This window comes from Oncorhynchus kisutch, linkage group LG3 (genome assembly GCF_002021735.2).
Source record: "Oncorhynchus kisutch isolate 150728-3 linkage group LG3, Okis_V2, whole genome shotgun sequence".
In the NCBI taxonomy this organism is placed as follows: Eukaryota; Metazoa; Chordata; class Actinopteri; order Salmoniformes; family Salmonidae; genus Oncorhynchus; species Oncorhynchus kisutch.
This window is the reverse complement of record NC_034176.2, coordinates 37,625,187-37,643,119: the sequence shown is the minus strand read 5'-3', so window position 1 is coordinate 37,643,119 and position 17,933 is coordinate 37,625,187. Positions and strand designations below refer to the sequence as shown.

At 42.8% G+C, this 17,933-nt stretch overlaps 1 protein-coding gene across 1 annotated transcript; it reads right to left on the bottom strand.

Moving 5' to 3' along the window:
* Positions 1-433: 433 nt before the first annotated feature.
* abcb9 (ATP-binding cassette, sub-family B (MDR/TAP), member 9) lies at positions 434-15,989 on the bottom strand. Its single transcript, XM_020474413.2, has 12 exons — positions 15,768-15,989; positions 13,889-14,628; positions 12,705-12,819; positions 12,375-12,505; positions 7,682-7,887; positions 7,271-7,468; positions 6,771-6,899; positions 6,433-6,621; positions 2,482-2,655; positions 2,076-2,235; positions 1,556-1,692; positions 434-1,092 (listed from the first exon to the last, which is right to left on the bottom strand). The coding sequence occupies exons 2-12, from the start codon at positions 14,574-14,576 to the stop codon at positions 856-858; spliced, it is 2,364 nt and encodes a 787-aa protein (XP_020330002.1). The 5' UTR covers positions 14,577-14,628; positions 15,768-15,989; the 3' UTR covers positions 434-855.
* Between the last annotated feature and the right edge of the window lie 1,944 nt (positions 15,990-17,933).

Sequence of the window (17,933 nt, the reverse complement as noted above, 5' to 3'; positions counted from 1 at the left end):
ATTTCTTTGGTTGTGCAAACCCACAGTTTCATCAGCTGTCCGGATGGCTGGTCTCAGACGATCCTGCCGATGAAGAAGCCAGATGTGGATGTCCTGGGCTGGTTACATGTGGTGTGCGGTTTAGGCCGGTTGGCTGTACTGCCAAATTCTCTAAAACAACATTGGAGGCGGCTTATCGTTGAGAAATTAATATTCAATTCTCTGACAACTTCTCTGGTGGACATTCCTGCACACTCCCTCAAAACCTGAGACATCTGTGGCATTGTGTTGTGTGACAAAACTGCACATTTGTGGCCTTTTATTGTCCCCAGCACAAGGTGCACCTGTGTAATGATCATGCTGTTTAATCAGGTGAATGGATTATTTTAGCAAAGGAAAAATGCTCCCTAACAGGGATGTAAACACATTTTTAAATAAATGAGCTTACTGTACGTATAGGAAAATGTCTTGGATAATTTATTTCAGCTCATAAAACATGGGGCCAACACTTTACATGTTGTGTTTATATTTTTGTTTAGTGTAATATCACCACTAGGATTAACTAATTAGCGTGTTGCTCATTCATGTCCAGAAGAACTGGTCAAATGACTACTCTTATTGATTATTCAATAACAAATATTCAAGGTTTTGAACACTGTAAAATAGACTTGAGTTGAATCTATTAAACCTAATGTGAAAATAAAACATCAAGGGTAATGTAATGCCTTGGTTTCGAGGCACTGCTCAGCAGTGCCAGTCAGTCAGTGTTAGCTACCAATAAAGCCCTAGGAACCTCTCTCAGTAGCGTGGTGTTCACATTTTGACTCGCGGGCACTGCTGTTATCATGTCCGCTCTGCCTCCGCTGACTACCACCCTCAGATGTCCACCTCTGGAGGGTTAAGAACGGCCCCCGTCTCGATGCCCAGGACCTGCCTCTGTACCAGCTTGCAGTAGAGCCCCCCCTTGGCCATCAGTTGGCTGTGTGGTCCCTGCTCTACCACACAGCCGCGGTTGATGACTATGATGTTGTCTGCCCTCTCCACTGTGCTGAGGCGGTGGGCGATCACCAGCACTGTGTGCTGACGCATGATGTTGTTCAGAGCCTGCTGGACCTGGGGAGAGAGAACAGAGAGAAGATCCTAAGCTACACTAAAAGTCAAATATGAGATAGCATTCAGAAAACGAGATAAAGTACCATCAAATGAGAGACAACCGATAAAGAGAATATGTCAAAGATTAAATAATAATACTGACCTTTTTAAGCCAGCATAGTTACAATGCAGAGAGTTTGGTTATACTAAAAAGGATTATCCAGGGTTAATAGTATCTAGTATAGTTGAAGACTTGGTCTGATTAAAGACAGCAGAGAGGACACCAACAGCTGAGAGTTATTATAATAACATTAGACTGCATTTAATGAACTAGGTTATTGTCATGAAACTTGAGGAGCTGCATATTACAGAATATACACCCTTCCTCTCTAAATCCATACTGTATCTTTATCTATAATTCACGACTTGATCTGATTAAAACCAGATCACAGTCACAGAACACTGATTTAGCCTGTCTCCTTACAACATGTTCGCTCTCTGCATCCAGTGCACTGGTGGCCTCGTCCAGGATGAGAACATGTGGGTTGCGGATGAGTGCCCGTGCGATGGCCACCCGCTGCTTCTGCCCCCCTGACAACTGGGTGCCCTTCTCACCCACTCCTAAGAGAGGAACGAGGAACAATTTCATTGCGTTCGAGATCTTAAAATAGAAATGCAAAATCATATGCAAATAGTGAGGAGAGGCTATTATTTTGTGTTCCTCAAAAATGTTATGGCCAATGGTCATACAGTATGTTACAGTAAACATAACATTTTGCAGTTTTTAGTTTGCTATTTTTTTTAGATTCACTACTAGGACCCCTGGGGGTGCTTGGCCTATCCACAGGGGGTCCTTGAGAAGACTCAGGAGACCATAGGCTTACTGGTAAAATGCACATGATGGGGTACTTCAGATGTACTCTGGACAGATCAAAATTCAGATAGTGGTATAGTAACCAAAAAAGGTTGGTAAATATTAGTTTAGGCAATAGCATTAATGTCACCTGTGTTATAGCCGTTGGTTAGACCGGTGATGAAGTCGTGTGCGTTTGCCTTGGTGGCAGCCTGCACCACAGCCTCCATAGGGATGTCAGTCAGTCCATAGGTTATGTTCTGCTCTACAGAACGGGCGAACAGGACAGGCTCCTGGCCCACTAGTGCTACCTGCAACAACAACACAGAGAGAGGCTCAGTCTTTCTGCACAGGGATCTTTACCAGTCTTCATCTTAAAATGAATATTGATGCCCTCTGGTGGTTGAAAGGAATAAGCTATCTAGCACGAGACAGAATATTTAGATTTCATGGAAAACTTCTCAGGTAGACAGTGATTGTGATTTAACGCAGAGGCTTAGATGTACACATTGTAAACAACGAGTTAAAATGCCAGAGGAACAATGTGGAGCACTGACCCGCGAGTGGAGGAAGCCATGCTGGTAGGTGTGCACCGGCCGGCCGTCCAGCAGCACCTGGCCTTGTTGTGGGGCGTAGAAGTTCTCTAAGAGGCCCACACAGGAGCTCTTTCCACTGCCAGATGGTCCAACCAAGGCTGTCACCTCTCCAGGCCGCAAGGTGAAGGATACACTCTGGAGAAGAAGAAGAAGATTACAGTTTTTTCCAACTGCTTACACACAAAATCTTTTCATGTCACACAATTTTTGAAACCTCTCACTTAAAGTGCAAAACTACACACCAAATATCCAAAACCATAAGCTATTTCTCAGCCTTTGACTCAGTTGTCAATTGCATAAAACACTTTTTTCAAAACACTACACACAATTATCTACCTAAAACACAAGAATCTAACAGGAAGTGACTTGCTTTCCTTTAACAAACACAACCAATCAAAATGCTACACTTATTCACCAGGTCACACACACACACTCCTCACATGTGCAAACACTAATAGCTTAACTGATCACTAACCAATCACTGCTTTACTGTAGTATAGGCCTATAAATAGGTCAAAGGTCAGATTACCTGTTTTGAACAATGAATACCAACAATGGACAGAGAGCAAAAGGAGTAGGAGGAAGAGGAAGAAGAGGACGAGGGCAAAGAAGAGAAGGAAGGAGAGCCATCTCTGATGAGATTAGGGCAAAACTTGTTGATCATGTGATCAACCACGGTTTGACTTTGATTCGATTTACAGTGGCGTTCATAATTCGAACCTTCAGAAATGAGAACAGGTATGCAACTATCTAATGGCATTACAGTAATGTACTGTAAAATACGTATGACTGCATAGTATTGCATAAACATTTGTAACTCCAAGCCATCCATTTACTGCACTGCATTGAATGAATGAGGTTGGTTATCATGCTGTACTACATTTTTTTGTACATTGTTTACAGTTCCTATGCTGAACACATACTGTGTTTGAATTCTGTATAGAGTGGAAAGGCAAAGACATCATGGAGGACGAGGATGCTTGTTTACAGATGTACAAGAGACTGCAATTATAAATATGGTCTATGTGGGGACATAGAGGTTGCCTCTGTCCAAGGTTGGATACGCCATGCTAGGAGATACTTCCCTCGATGTTTGGCAAGAGAAAACGTATCCTGTGATGTGGACGAAGTATTGTGGCCAGACTCAGGCTGGAGAAGAGGTGAAGCGTAGCTTAGCACTGGTGATCCCGCCCACCAATTCCTGGACTGACCCCCCCCCCCGGGACCCCACACACACAATTGTGTTCTTTACTGTATTCTAAAGAATATACTTTTGGTTTACATATGTTTATGGTTTTGTTGTATGCTACTGTATACAACAGTAATGTTTGGCCTAATAAATATGTTCTGTTTCTACATACATTGCATTGGTGTTTACAGTGTACTTGTTACCCCGCTCAGCAGATTACTTTCACTGTAGAACATTGTATTGAAATGTAGATACAGTGCCTTGCGAAAGTATTCGGCCCCCTTGAACTTTGCGACCTTTTGCCACATTTCAGGCTTCAAACATAAAGACATAAAACTGTATTTTTTTGTGAAGAATCAACAACAAGTTGGACATAATCATGAAGTGGAACGACATTTTGAAAAATTGGGTGTGCAAAATTATTCAGCCCCCTTAAGTTAATACTTTGTAGCGCCACCTTTTGCTGCGATTACAGCTGTAAGTCGCTTGGGGTATGTCTCTATCAGTTTTGCACATCGAGAGACTGACATTTTTTCCCATTCCTCCTTGCAAAACAGCTCGAGCTCAGTGAGGTTGGATGGAGAGCATTTGTGAACAGCATTTTTCAGTTCTTTCCACAGATTCTCGATTGGATTCAGGTCTGGACTTTGACTTGGCCATTCTAACACCTGGATATGTTTATTTTTGAACCATTCCATTGTAGATTTTGCTTTATGTTTTGGATCATTGTCTTGTTGGAAGACAAATCTCCGTCCCAGTCTCAGGTCTTTTGCAGACTCCATCAGGTTTTCTTCCAGAATGGTCCTGTATTTGGCTCCATCCATCTTCCCATCAATTTGAACCATCTTCCCTGTCCCTGCTGAAGAAAAGCAGGCCCAAACCATGATGCTGCCACCACCATGTTTGACAGTGGGGATGGTGTGTACAGGGTGATGAGCTGTGTTGCTTTTACGCCAAACATAACGTTTTGCATTGTTGCCAAAAAGTTCAATTTTGGTTTCATCTGACCAGAGCACCTTCTTCCACATGTTTGGTGTGTCTCCCAGGTGGCTTGTGGCAAACTTTAAACAACACTTTTTATGGATATCTTTAAGAAATGGCTTTCTTCTTGCCACTCTTCCATAAAGGCCAGATTTGTGCAATATACGACTGATTGTTGTCCTATGGACAGAGTCTCCCACCTCAGCTGTAGATCTCTGCAGTTCATCCAGAGTGATCATGGGCCTCTTGGCTGCATCTCTGATCAGTCTTCTCCTTGTATGAGCTGAAAGTTTAGAGGGACGGCCAGGTCTTGGTAGATTTGCAGTGGTCTGATACTCCTTCCATTTCAATATTATCGCTTGCACAGTGCTCCTTGGGATGTTTAAAGCTTGGGAAATCTTTTTGTATCCAAATCCGGCTTTAAACTTCTTCACAACAGTATCTCGGACCTGCCTGGTGTGTTCCTTGTTCTTCATGATGCTCTCTGCGCTTTTAACGGACCTCTGAGACTATCACAGTGCAGGTGCATTTATACGGAGACTTGATTACACACAGGTGGATTGTATTTATCATCATTAGTCATTTAGGTCAACATTGGATCATTCAGAGATCCTCACTGAACTTCTGGAGAGAGTTTGCTGCACTGAAAGTAAAGGGGCTGAATAATTTTGCACGCCCAATTTTTCAGTTTTTGATTTGTTAAAAAAGTTTGAAATATCCAATAAATGTCGTTCCACTTCATGATTGTGTCCCACTTGTTGTTGATTCTTCACAAAAAAATACAGTTTTATATCTTTATGTTTGAAGCCTGAAATGTGGCAAAAGGTCGCAAAGTTCAAGGGGGCCAAATACTTTCGCAAGGCACTGTATCATTAATATAAGTTTAGACATGATAAAAAGCAATGTTGTGAAACTGACTAATTGACGTGAGCACGTTTTAGTATGTTTATAATCATAAAAGTAGCCTAGCAATAGTGATTAGCGTGTTATGGGTTAGATGGAATGATCTATGTGCAGTTGTATTTTGCTAGAGGTAAAGTTCAAAAGAGGCCTGTCATTGAAACAAAAAGTTTCCATAAGGGTGAGATAGGAGCCATATGTTAAACTACTGCCCTATAACACTGTCTTATAGTTTTACTGTTTTATATCATTGTATCCTCTCAATATGTTTTGCATCCTTATATTATGAATAGATTGCTTATTCACAGAAATAGCTCTTTGTGTATGAGGATAATTATCTATCGGACTGGGTTCTCCTCACTGATAAGAAGACCGTGAGATGCGTGGAGGTGTAGCAAAGGTTCCAGATTTGAGCTGGTACGATAGCACCACATGCCTAGCCATAGAGATGAATTGTTCCTACACACAGAAGGGGGGTCTGTTTGGAAAGGGGGGCGGGGTTGAGGCCTAGTTGGAGGTCATAAATATATGTGCTTGTGACTTCATATCTTGTCTTTGCAGCTGTTTGACCCAGTGTGGCGAATAAATCTAGCACAAGCTTTTTTTGGAGTACGACTAGAATTTGTACCGGAACTTAGAACCTAACAGTTCCGACATTGATCAATACAGTAGCTTTCTTGTATGATTGATAGTGTACTGGCTGGCTTTGCTGCATGGCGATGATATAAAAGCTTACTACTGGCATGAAACGATACAGAATTGCCTGACAACAGTGTTTCTGTCTATAGCTCCACTCATCAGTCTAGCTTTGAGCCCAAACCTAATGGTCAGCTGACACATACCTTTAGAATGTCTGTTTCGGGCCGTGTTGGGTAGGAAAACGTGACATCTTTAAACTCGACCAGTCCTTTGCAGGTGTCGGGGACCTCTTTCCCATCATGTTGGTGTTTGGGCTCCCTGTCGATATACTCAAACACCTTCTCAGCTGCTCCCACTCCCTGCATGAGACCTGTGTAGACCGATGCTATGCTCTGTAACACAAGTTATTCAAGACAGAGGACAAAGGATAATACCATTAGCTAGGTAGCTGTCTTACTTACGGTAATATAAGGTGGTTAAAGGGATAGGTTGTGATTGCCATGTGTACAGTTAGAGATGTATATGAATGAGTCAGAAATACCTCCAGGCACTCTCCCAGCTCCAGCTCATATATGACGAAAGATATCAGGGTGCCTCCACTCATCTGCTCAGTAATGACCAGGTGACCGCCGTAGAAGAGGATTGCCACTTGAAGAACAAGTTCTGAGATCTGGAGCAAGCGAGAAACACATTTGAATGTGCCCCACAACCAAGGTAAAGCGAGCAGATACAGTGGATGCAATAAAACACACAAGACATAAAACATGAGGGAGCTCCTTAACACTCAGTCCTCATCTGAGCTTTCTTTCATTTATTTAACTTGTATTTAACCAGTCAAGTCAGTGAAGAACAGGTTCTTCATCCTTATGTACATTGATGGTCTTACATGCGGTAACTACTGTACATTCAGTCCTCATCTGAGCTATCTTTTATTTATTTAACTTGTATTTAACCAATCAAGTCAGTTAAGAACAAGTTCTTCATTCTTATGTACATTGACGGTCTTACAGGCGGTAGCTACTGTACATTGGTGATACCTACACAACTGGACCACATGTAGAGGGCGTAGGCCAACGCTTGCTTCTTGTTCAGTTGAAACATGACATGCAGCCTGCCGTAGTAGGAATCAGCCTCCTGTTCCTCATTGGCAAAGCTGCGCACCGTCTTCATGGATGAAACAGTTTCCTCGGCCACCTGGTTAGCCTGAGCCAGGGCAGTCTGGACCTCTTTGGTCAATCTCTGATGATGAGAACCGTGGAAAGTTTAACAAGTAAAAGTGCAAACTAAATACTGTATGAATGAAGCTTTTAATGAACAAGTGTTCAAATGTATTACAATTTAATACATGGGCTGGGGTGAAGTGTGTATGTGTGTACGTGTGTGCGTGAGAGCTTGTGCATGTGTGGGTGCGCATGCTTGTGCATGTGTGTATACAAGCAGCAGAGTGAATACCTTGTAGTACTCCCCATACACATTGGAGATGACTGCGATGAAGGGGAATCCCATGATGGTGACCAGAGTCAGCTTCCAGGACATCCCGAACATGAAGATGAAGAACCCTATGCCCTTAACCATACTCCTCAGGAACATGTTGACATTTTGAGAGATCAGGTCACTCACTTGAGTAGTGTCAGAGGTCAGGCGAGAGGTGATGTCACCTGCAGGACAAACATTTTTTTTTGTGTATTTTTTCCAAACTCTTTCTGAATTATTTTCATTATTTAATGACAGGTTAGGAGCAGAAATATGAAGGCAGAGTAGAGGGAGAAATGTGTAGGGCTTTTGGGCATTTGGGGATGAGACTCCAAGCTTAGGAGAAAAGCTTTTACACTATAACACTTAAACCCCACAGGCTTTAACATAGTGTTGGGGCAAAATGGTTCTGTTACAGTCTAATGTTATGTAAAGGCTTGAGTTGAATACTGTAAGAACTGGTTAGAACCTGTTCTTGTTTGTACAAAGCTTGTACAAAGCTTTATTAAAGTGGAGCCAAGTACCCCTTATCTCTCATTTAGCCTTTTTTTAAACATATTTTTTAACTTAATTTGTACATCATTTTGCCACTACCGTCTCTGAGAATTTCAGAGAATTCGTAGGTGATCGAATAAACCCCCACTTCCTTCCATTCTGCTAGCAAACGTGTAATAGATGGACAATAAAATAGATGACCTAAGTGGAAGATTAAACTACCAACGGGACATTCAAAACTGTAATATCTTATGCTTCACGGAGACGTGGCTGAACGACGACACTATCAACATACAGCTGGCTGGTTATATGCTGCACCGGCAGGATAGACCATCGGCATCTGGTGAGACAAGGGGCAGCAGAATATGTATTTTGTAAATAACAGCTGGTGCACGATATCTAAGGAAGTCTCAAGGTTTTGCTCGCCTGAGGTAGAGCAATAGCCATGATAAACTGTAGACCACACTACCTGCCTAGAGAGTTTTCATCTGTATTTTTCGATGTTGTTTACATACCATCACAGTCAAAGGCTGGCACTAAGACAGCATTGAATGAGCTGTATTCCGCCATAAGCAAACAAGAAAACTCTCACCAAAGGCGGCGCTCCTAGTAGCCGGGTCTTTAACTTCTTGGTGACTGGGGGGCAGTATTGAGTAGCTTGGATGAATAAGGTGCCCAGAGTAAACTGCCTGCTACTCAGCCATAAAAGCTAGAATATGCAGATTAATTTGTATATTGGATATAGAAAACACTCTGAAGTTTCTAAAACTGTTTGAATGATGTCTGTGAGTATAACAGAACTCATATGGCAGGCGAAAACCTGCCATATGAGTTTTCAACTCATAGCCTATCGAAGATACAGTGGGATATTGGCCATGTTGCACTTCCTACGGCTTCCACTAGATGTCAACAGTCTTTAGAACCTTGTTTGATGCTTCTACTGTGAGGTGGGGCCGAATGATAGGGGATTTAGCCAGGTGTCTGGCAGATTGCCAAGAGCTCGTGACGTGCGGTCATGTGAAAGTTAGCTTGCATTCCATTGCTTTTCTACAGACAAAGGAATTCTCCGGTTGGAACATTATTGAAGATTTATGATAAAAACAACCTAAAGATTGATTCTATACTTCATTTGACATGTTTCTACGACCTGTAATATAACTTTTTGAACTTTTCGTCCGACCTTTCAGCTGGACTTGCACACGCGCTTGGATTTGTTTACCAAATGCCCTAACAAAAGGATTTGGACATAAATTATTAACTTTATAGAACAAATCAAACATTTATTGTGAAACTGGGATTCCTGGGAGTGCATTCTGATGAAGATCATCAAAGGTAAGTGAATATTTATAATGTTATTTCTGACTTCTGTTGACTGCACAATATGGCGGATATCTTTTGGCTTGTTTGGTCTCTGAGCGCCATACTCAGATTATTGCATGGTGTGCATTTTCCGTAAAGTTTTTTAAAAAATCTGACACAGCGGTTGCATTAAGGAGAACTTGATCTAAAGTTCCATGTATAATAGTTGTATCTTTTATCAATGTTTATTATGAGTATTTCTGTAAATTGATGTGGTTCTCTGCAAAATCATTGCATGTTTTGGCGATACTAAACATAACACACCAAAGTAAAATTAGATTTTTGGATATAAATATCCACTTTATCGAACAAAACATACATGTATTTTGTAACATGAAGACCTATGAGTGTCATCTGATGAAGATCATCAAAGGTTAGTGATTAATTTTATCTATATTTCTGCTCTTTGTGACTCCTCTCTTTGGCTGTTTTTCTGTGACTTGGTGGTGACCTAACATAATCGTTTGTGGTGCTTTCGCTGTAAAGCCTTTTTGAAATCAGACACTGTGGCTGGATTAACGATAATTTTATGTTTAAAATGGTGTAAAATACTTGTATGCTTGAGGAATATTAATTATGAGATTTCTGTTGTTTTGAATTTGGCGCCCTGCACTTTCATTGGCTATTGGCGGTGTGGAACGCTACCGTCCCGAATGTCCCAGAGAGGTTAATGCAGGGAAACCAAATTTCTATCAGTATGTTAAATGTGCAAAAAAACATCTGGACCACCTTTACTCCACACACAGGGACCCATTCAAAGTTCTCCCTCGCCCTCCATTTGACAAATCTGACCATAGTTCTATCCTCCTGATTCCTGCTTACAAGCGAAAATTAAAGCAGGAAGCATCAGTGACAAGATCAATAAAAAAGTGGTCAGATGAAGCAGATGCTAAACTACAGGACTGTTTTGCTAGCACAGACTGGAATATGTTCCGGGATTCCTGTGATGGCATTGAGGAGTACACCATATCAGTCATTGGCTTCATCAATAAGTGCATCGATGACGTCGTCCCCACAGTGACTGTACGTACATACCCAAACCAGAAGCCATGGATTACAGGCAACATTCGCACTGAGCTAAAGGCTAGAGCTGCGGCTTTCAAGGAGCGGGACTCTAATCCGGAAGCTTATAAGAAATCTCGCTATGACCTCCGACAAAACAACAAACAGGCAAAGCGTCAATACAGGACTAAGATCGAATCGTACTACACCGGCTCTGGCGCTAGTCGAATGTGGCAAGGCTTGCAAACCATTACAGACTACAAAGGGAAGCATAGCCGAGAGCTGCCCAGTGACACGAGCCTACCAGACGAGCTAAACAACTTCTATGCTCGCTTTGAGGCAAATAACACTGAAACATGCATGAGAGCAACAGCTGTTCTGGAAGACTGTGTGATCACGCTCTCCGCAGCCAATGTGAGTAAGACCTTGAAACAGGTCAACATTCACAAGGCTGCAGGGCCAGACGGATTACCAGGACATGTACTGCGAGTATGCGCTGACCAACTAGCAAGTGTCTTCACTGACATTTTCAACCTCTCTCTCTCCGAGTCTGTAATACGAACATGTTTTAAGTAGACCACCATAGGGCCTGTTTCCAAGAACACTAAGGTAACCTGTCTAAATGACTACCGGCCCATAGCGCTCACGTCTGTAGCCATGAAGTGCTTTCGAAAGGCTGGTCATGGCTCACATCAACACCATTATCCCAGAAACCCTAGACCCATTCTAATTTGCATACCATACCAACTGATCCACAGAATATGCTATTTACATTGCACTCCACACTGCCCTTTCCCACCTGGACAAAAGGAACACCTATGTGAGAATGCTGTTCATTGACTACAGCTCAGCATTCAACACCATAGTGCCCTCAAAGCTCATCAATAAGCTAAGGACCCTGGGACTAAACACCTCGGCAATTGGATCCTGGACTTCCTGACGGGCTGCCCCAGGTGGTGAGGGTAGGTAACGTGATCAAAACAAAGGATATAATTGTGGACTACAGGAAAAAGAGGACCGAGCATGCCCTCATTCTCATCGATGGGGCACCACAAAACCTATTCCCCCTCAGGACTGTAAAGATTTGGCATGGGTCCTCAGATCCTCAAAAGGTTCTACAGCTGCACCATCGAGAGCATCACTGGTTGCATCACTGCCTGGTATGGAAAATGCTCGGCCTCCAACCGCAAGGCACTACAGACGGTAGTGCGAACGGCCCAATACATCACTGGGGCCAAGCTTCCTGCCATCCAGGATCTCTATACCAGGTGGTGTCAGAGGAAGGCTCTAAAAATTGTCGAAGACTTCAGCCACCCTAGTCATAGACTGTTCTCTCTGCTACCACACGGCAAGCGGTACCGGAGCGCCAAGTCTAGGTCCAAGAGGCTTCTAAACAGCTTCTACCCCCAAGCCATAAGACTCCTGAACACCTAATAAAATGGCTATCTAGACTATTTGCATTGTCCCCTCCTCCCCCCTCTTTTACACCGCTGTACTCTATTGTTATCATCTATGCATAGTCACAATAATAACTCTACCTACATGTACATATTACCTCAACTAACCGGTGCTCCCGCACATTGGCTCTGTACCGGTACCCCCCTGTATATTGTCTCACTATTGTTATTTTACAGCTGCTCTGTAATTATTTGTTACTTTTATTTCATATTATTATCCACATTGTTGGTTAGGGACTCGGAACTTGTTGTATTCGGCGCATGTGACTGAGAAAATGTGATTTGCTTGATTTGATTTAATCAGAGGAACAAGGGAAAAGCGTGAAAGGAAGGAATAAAGAGAAATCTTGAGAGCTCACCTGTGTGGTTAGAGTCAAAGAAGCCCACCTCCTGACGCATCAGAGATCTGAAGAGAAGATTCCGCAGGCGAAGATTCAGTCTGGCAAAGGTTAGATTAAAGAGGCCACCTCGTACTCCAATAGCTATAGAGCTAAGGAGAGACGCAAGAAATGAAACGCAGTCAGAGATACATTATACGCCACAAACACACAAGATCAATGTATATATTGTCGAATCAATAATAGATATGCAGCATGTGCAAGACATCAAAGAAGATATGGCACACAACAAGGACAACCAGTTAACAAAACACACGCCTTGTGATCACTGTTCACTTCAGCATGGCTTACCTGACTAAGGCCAACACTGTGAGAGTGATCAGGGGCTTGGTGAAGTACTCCATACTCTTGTGAATAACAATGCCATCTATAGCCTGCCCAGTGTAGTAGGGGATGAAGGCCTCACCTATAAAGTGGATTACAGAGTACCATTAAATGTTATGAAAAATAATAAGCACAATTGTGTAAAATAGAAATACAGTTTATAGATATATTTTGATTTGTCTATAATGAAATGAAATGAGTAGGGTAGAGTATTTTTTTATTTAACCTTTATTTAACTAGGTAAGTCAAATAAGAACAAATTCTTATTTACAATGACGGTCTACCCGGGCCAAACCCGGACGACGCTGGGCAAATTGTGATACAGCCTGGATTCAAACCAGGGACTGTAGTGATGCCTCTTGCATTGAGATGCAGTGCCTTAGACCACTCAGGAACCCCATCATGCTTTATTCATGGTACATGAGTCATTAATGTAATTTGTCACTCCAATAATTAAACAATAAGGCCCGGTGGGGTGTGGTATATGGCCAATATACCAAAGCTAAGGGCTGTTGTTATGCACAACGCAACGCGGAGTGCCTGGACACAGCCCCTTAGCCGTGGTATATTGGCCATATATCACAAACCCCTGAGGTGCCTTATTGATATTTTAAACTGATTACCAACATAATTAGGGCAGTAAAAAATAAATGTTTTGTCATACATGTGGTATACGTTCTGATATACAATGTCTATCAGCCAATCACTATTCAGAGCTCGAATCACCCAGTTTATAATGAGTAGTAGAGCAACCTTGCAACCCTGAATGCAATACCATGCTGCTATGAGTTCAGTAATAAAGTCTTAAATACAAATGCATGGGATCCAAACAGAACTTCCAAGAGGCTGGTTATGTTTCTTCATTACACATCTTCTGTGTAACTATCTCATGCAACACTGTGTAATATGCCAGCCTCACAATGGTGATGATCTCTACATTAATCAACTTGACTTGTCATCTGTTGGGCCCACGAGTTCTTCCTGACCATGGCCAGGCCAAATAACTGATATGACCTGACCAGGGAAATCCTCAGTTCCCTAGTTATTGTCTGTACCTAGAGCCCTGCGTTGATCCTGGTCAGGTCATGTGTTCAGGAAAAACGCAGGGCCCTAGTCGTCTGTGCATTGTAATTAAACAAGTTGCCACTTACACACAGCAGAGATGAGGAGGAAGAGGAAGGCTACAGAGAGCAGCCCAGCGTATTTACTGCAGTAGGACAGCAGACGCCCCAGTGTGGCCCCTGAGTTCTTCTGGTCCTCTGTTCCTTTCCTGCTCGCCCTACTCCTCTTCTTCTCCCCATGCTTCTGCTGCTCCTCCACCTCCTCAATGCCATTCTCTCCTGCTGCCTCCACTAGCCTCTCAGTCTCCTCACAGACATTTCCTCCACCATCTCCCTCTCCGTCAGTCACAATGTTAGGAGCCCTTCCCAGGAGCCTCCAGAGGAGCACGGTCCCTAGCACTGACACACAGGTCCAGGAAAACAGACTGAGGAACCAGGGTTGGTGAGCCAGATCGCCCTGCTCTGAGAGCATCAGGAGCTTAGCTAAGGCGTAGGTGCTGACGGTCAGGCAGATTAGGAGAGTCAGGGTCCCCAGGGCAGAGACCCTGCATGGGCCGTCCACTCTGTTCCATAACACCCCTATGGAGGCCCCAAGCAGAAGGCAGACTCTGACCAGCATAGTCCCCCAGAGGTCCAGGACGGAGTGGAGAATGTCAAAGTTCTGCACATCCTCTGTGAATATTGCAGTCTGGCAACCATGTAAGTAGAGGACAGTGGTGACAATAACATCCACCAGGATAAATAACAAGATACAGCTCACCACTACTATGACCCCCATTACGTTTCAGTCTATCCGTGGAGAGATAGTGTCCTGTGAAGAATGAACAAGTCTGGGGAGAAACAAGAATACAAAAAGCTAAAACTGTAGCCTATTGTTTTGTTTTAATATTGTTGCTATTACAATACATTTATAGGCTATTACAATTATATGACGTTTTTTTTCGAACAAGTGTTTTGAATTCAACACAAATGGAAGTTCACCGAACTATACTGAACAAAAATATTAATGCAACATGTAAAGTGCTGGTCCCATGTTTCATAAATGTTCCATACGCACAAGAAGCTTATTTCTCTCAAATTTGGCGCACAAATTGGTTTACATCCCTGTTAGTGAGCATTTCTCATTTGCCAAGATAATCCATCCATCTGATAGGGGCAACAGGTAGCCTAGTGGTTGGACTAGTAACTGAAAGGTTGCAAGATTGAATCGCCAACTAAAATTCTGTCGTTCTGCCCCTGAACAAGGCAGTTAACCCACTGGCTGTCATTGAAAATAAGATGTTGTTCTTAACTGACCTGCCTCGCTAAATAAAGAGCATATGATCATTACACAGGTGCACCCTGTGCTGGGGACAATAAAAGGCCACTCTAAAATGTGTAGTTTTGTCACATGCCACAGATGTCTCAAAGTTTGTGGGAGCATGCAATTGGCATGCTGACTGCAGGAATATCCACCAGAGCTGTTGCCAGAGAATTTCATGTTCATTCCTCTATCATAAGCCACCTCTTATGTGAATTGTGCAGTATGTCCAACCTGCCTCACACCCACAAACCACATGTATGGCATCATGTGGCTTATGGTTTGCTGATGTCAACATTGTGAACAGAGTGCCTCATGGTGGCAGTGGGGTTATGGTATGGGCAGGCATAAACTAGAGACACAATATCGATGACAATTTGAATGCACAGAAATACCGTGACTAAATCCTTAGGCCCATAGTGAGGCCCATTTTTTAAAGGTATCTGTGCATATCTGTATTGCCAGTTATGTGCAATCCCCAGGGAAGGGCCTAATGAATTTATTAAAATTGACGGATGTCCTCATATGAACTGTAACTCAGTAAAATCTTTGAAATTGTTGCATGTTGCGTTTATATTTTGATCAGTATAAATGCCTACCGTGATCAATGATCACAAATGCACCCGTGACATCAGGTTTCGACAAGGTTACTGTATCACATTGACCTACCGTGCGGCGCTCTTATCTCCTCTCGGATATTCGATCACTTTCCTTGATACAGTAAGGTATTATATTTTAGGCGACATGGCCTAATCGCAACTCTGTCGCATTCTGAGTTCATATCGATTTGCACTTAAGCTGCACTGGTGATCCTTTATGCAATGTATATGGAAACCGGTAATATAAATGGTGTGCGAGGCTCCTCCTACAAGATCATCCCAGGACGGAACTGGCGGGGCAATACAGAGAGCCGGTATTTCAGAGTCCTTCTGACACAGTGCTCCCTGCGCCAAATCACGTGAGTCTCGTCAACCGGACTAAATAGCCAGAGCCTGCAGTGTATTATTATGAGGTTTATTCAAAGAGTCTCAGAGATTGTGTGTGTGTTTTGTGTGTAAGAGAGATAATTTGGACAAACATAGGATAACTGATGTATTTATTTATTACAATGTGCATTAAGTGACTCATCATTTCCATGTGAAAGTCATGTTTATCACTTTAGGGGTACCGAGTCTGTTAACAAGACTTTGTTGTGTGGTGATTCAAAGATTATTCAGTAGAATGTGGGGCCAATGGGGAATTTTTAATCCATGCACAGCAATAAACCTTTAAGCCATTATTTGGTATGGACCCAAACCAATGAATAACATTTCTTCCCTAAAGCATGTAGCAGAGCTGAAGTATTCATGAATGACTGATTGTGGATATGAAGTATCCCAAGTGTGGGCCCCCAAAAAACTGATGCTGGCTCCAAGTGCACTGCTCCATGACATCAATGCGACTTCATATCCGATTTTGAAAAGAGGTGGAAATCTAGGTGTATTCTACATGATCTAGTGTAAAAGTATTAATTTCGTTCACCTCTTGCTGAAAACAAAAAGCAATGACAAGACCACAAATCCACCAGGCACTGCTAGAGAGATCCTATGTATTTGGACACGTGACCAACCCAATAATTCATCAATATTTTTGGTCAGGATTCTTGATGTTGGTTGCCTCTATGTTTGCCAATCTTCTCTCAGGGGTGAAGCTGTGTGGACAGAATGTCTCCATCGCAGCACTGAAGCGAGACAAATAATTGAGGCATCAATACAGTCACTGTATGAGTCTCAATTATGTACCCTGTATACCATAACCCCAGCATAGCAGGCCTCAATGAACATCAGAAACCAGGGGGTATTCCAAGTCACTATTTTTATCATCTGAGCAGCTTTGCTTAGTGGCGAGGACTGTTTCTACAGGGAAAGACAAGTAAATGCTCGGTTTCAGTTTTTTCTGGGAGGGTGACTCTCCAGAGCAAAACATAGGGTCGGTGACTTTGAAAGTGATGGAGGGCATGTTCCGAGATCTTCTCTTGGCATTCTTCTTTTCCTGTTTGTAGGCCGCATTCATGTTGGCGATCACCTGTAAGCACAAACAATTATTTACCATTTCCAATTGAATACAGAGAAAGCTCACATGGGAACGTCACACATTGACCCACAGTATGTCCTGATGAATTATGCTTCCCAAAGAGCAAGAGGGTTGAAGTCAAGTGAGTCAGCAGTGAAGTAGAAATGAAGTGGCAGCCATGAAACAAGCTCATCAGGCTCTCTTTAGTGGTGTAGCACAGCATCTCCCAAAAGTGAAGATATTGCATTTCCAATTCAAACTCACCAGCTGTTTGACAGAGATCTGCTGTTCCTGCATCACTGTCATACAAGCAGAGGCCTCTTTCTTTGAGTGATACAAATCCGTCTCTTGGTCGTAACTGAAAGGAGCAGCTTTTGTCTTGACAAAAGGAATCGAAAATTAGTAACTAAACATGAACAATTACATAGTAATAACACAATTTGATGCATTTTTAAACCAAACAAAGTGACACAAAGAAAACATATCACCTCACTGGGCAAAATGGCTTCCCTGCTGAACATGAGTGAATAGGGTGTGAACTTGGTTGTGGGGTCGATGGTCATCCTAAACAGATATAAAACAGGGTCCAGGAAATCGTCCCACTCTGCCCGTTTCTCTGCCACCACCTGAGTGATGGCCTCCTTCAGCAGGCCACTGCTGCGGTCGTGTAGCGGGTTCAGCTCCACAGCAGACACACTCTGCACTATGTTCCACCTGTCACACAGGTGCTTGGTCACCTGGAAGTAACATTACGGGAGAAATGTTGATATCGGCCTATCCACT

What these genes read in the sequence shown, in the direction of transcription:
- abcb9 (XM_020474413.2), bottom strand. Translation starts at nt 14,576, where the DNA reads ATGGGGGTCATAGTAGTGGTGAGCTGTATCTTGTTATTTATCCTGGTG. An exon ending in CCTCCTCATCTCTGCTGTGT is followed by an intron (nt 12,820 to 13,888) that starts GTAAGTGGCAAC and finishes TCCACTTTATAG; the next exon opens with GTGAGGCCTTCATCCCCTAC. An exon ending in ATGGCTTCCTCCACTCGCGG is followed by an intron (nt 2,236 to 2,481) that starts GTCAGTGCTCCA and finishes TTGTTGTTGCAG; the next exon opens with GTAGCACTAGTGGGCCAGGA.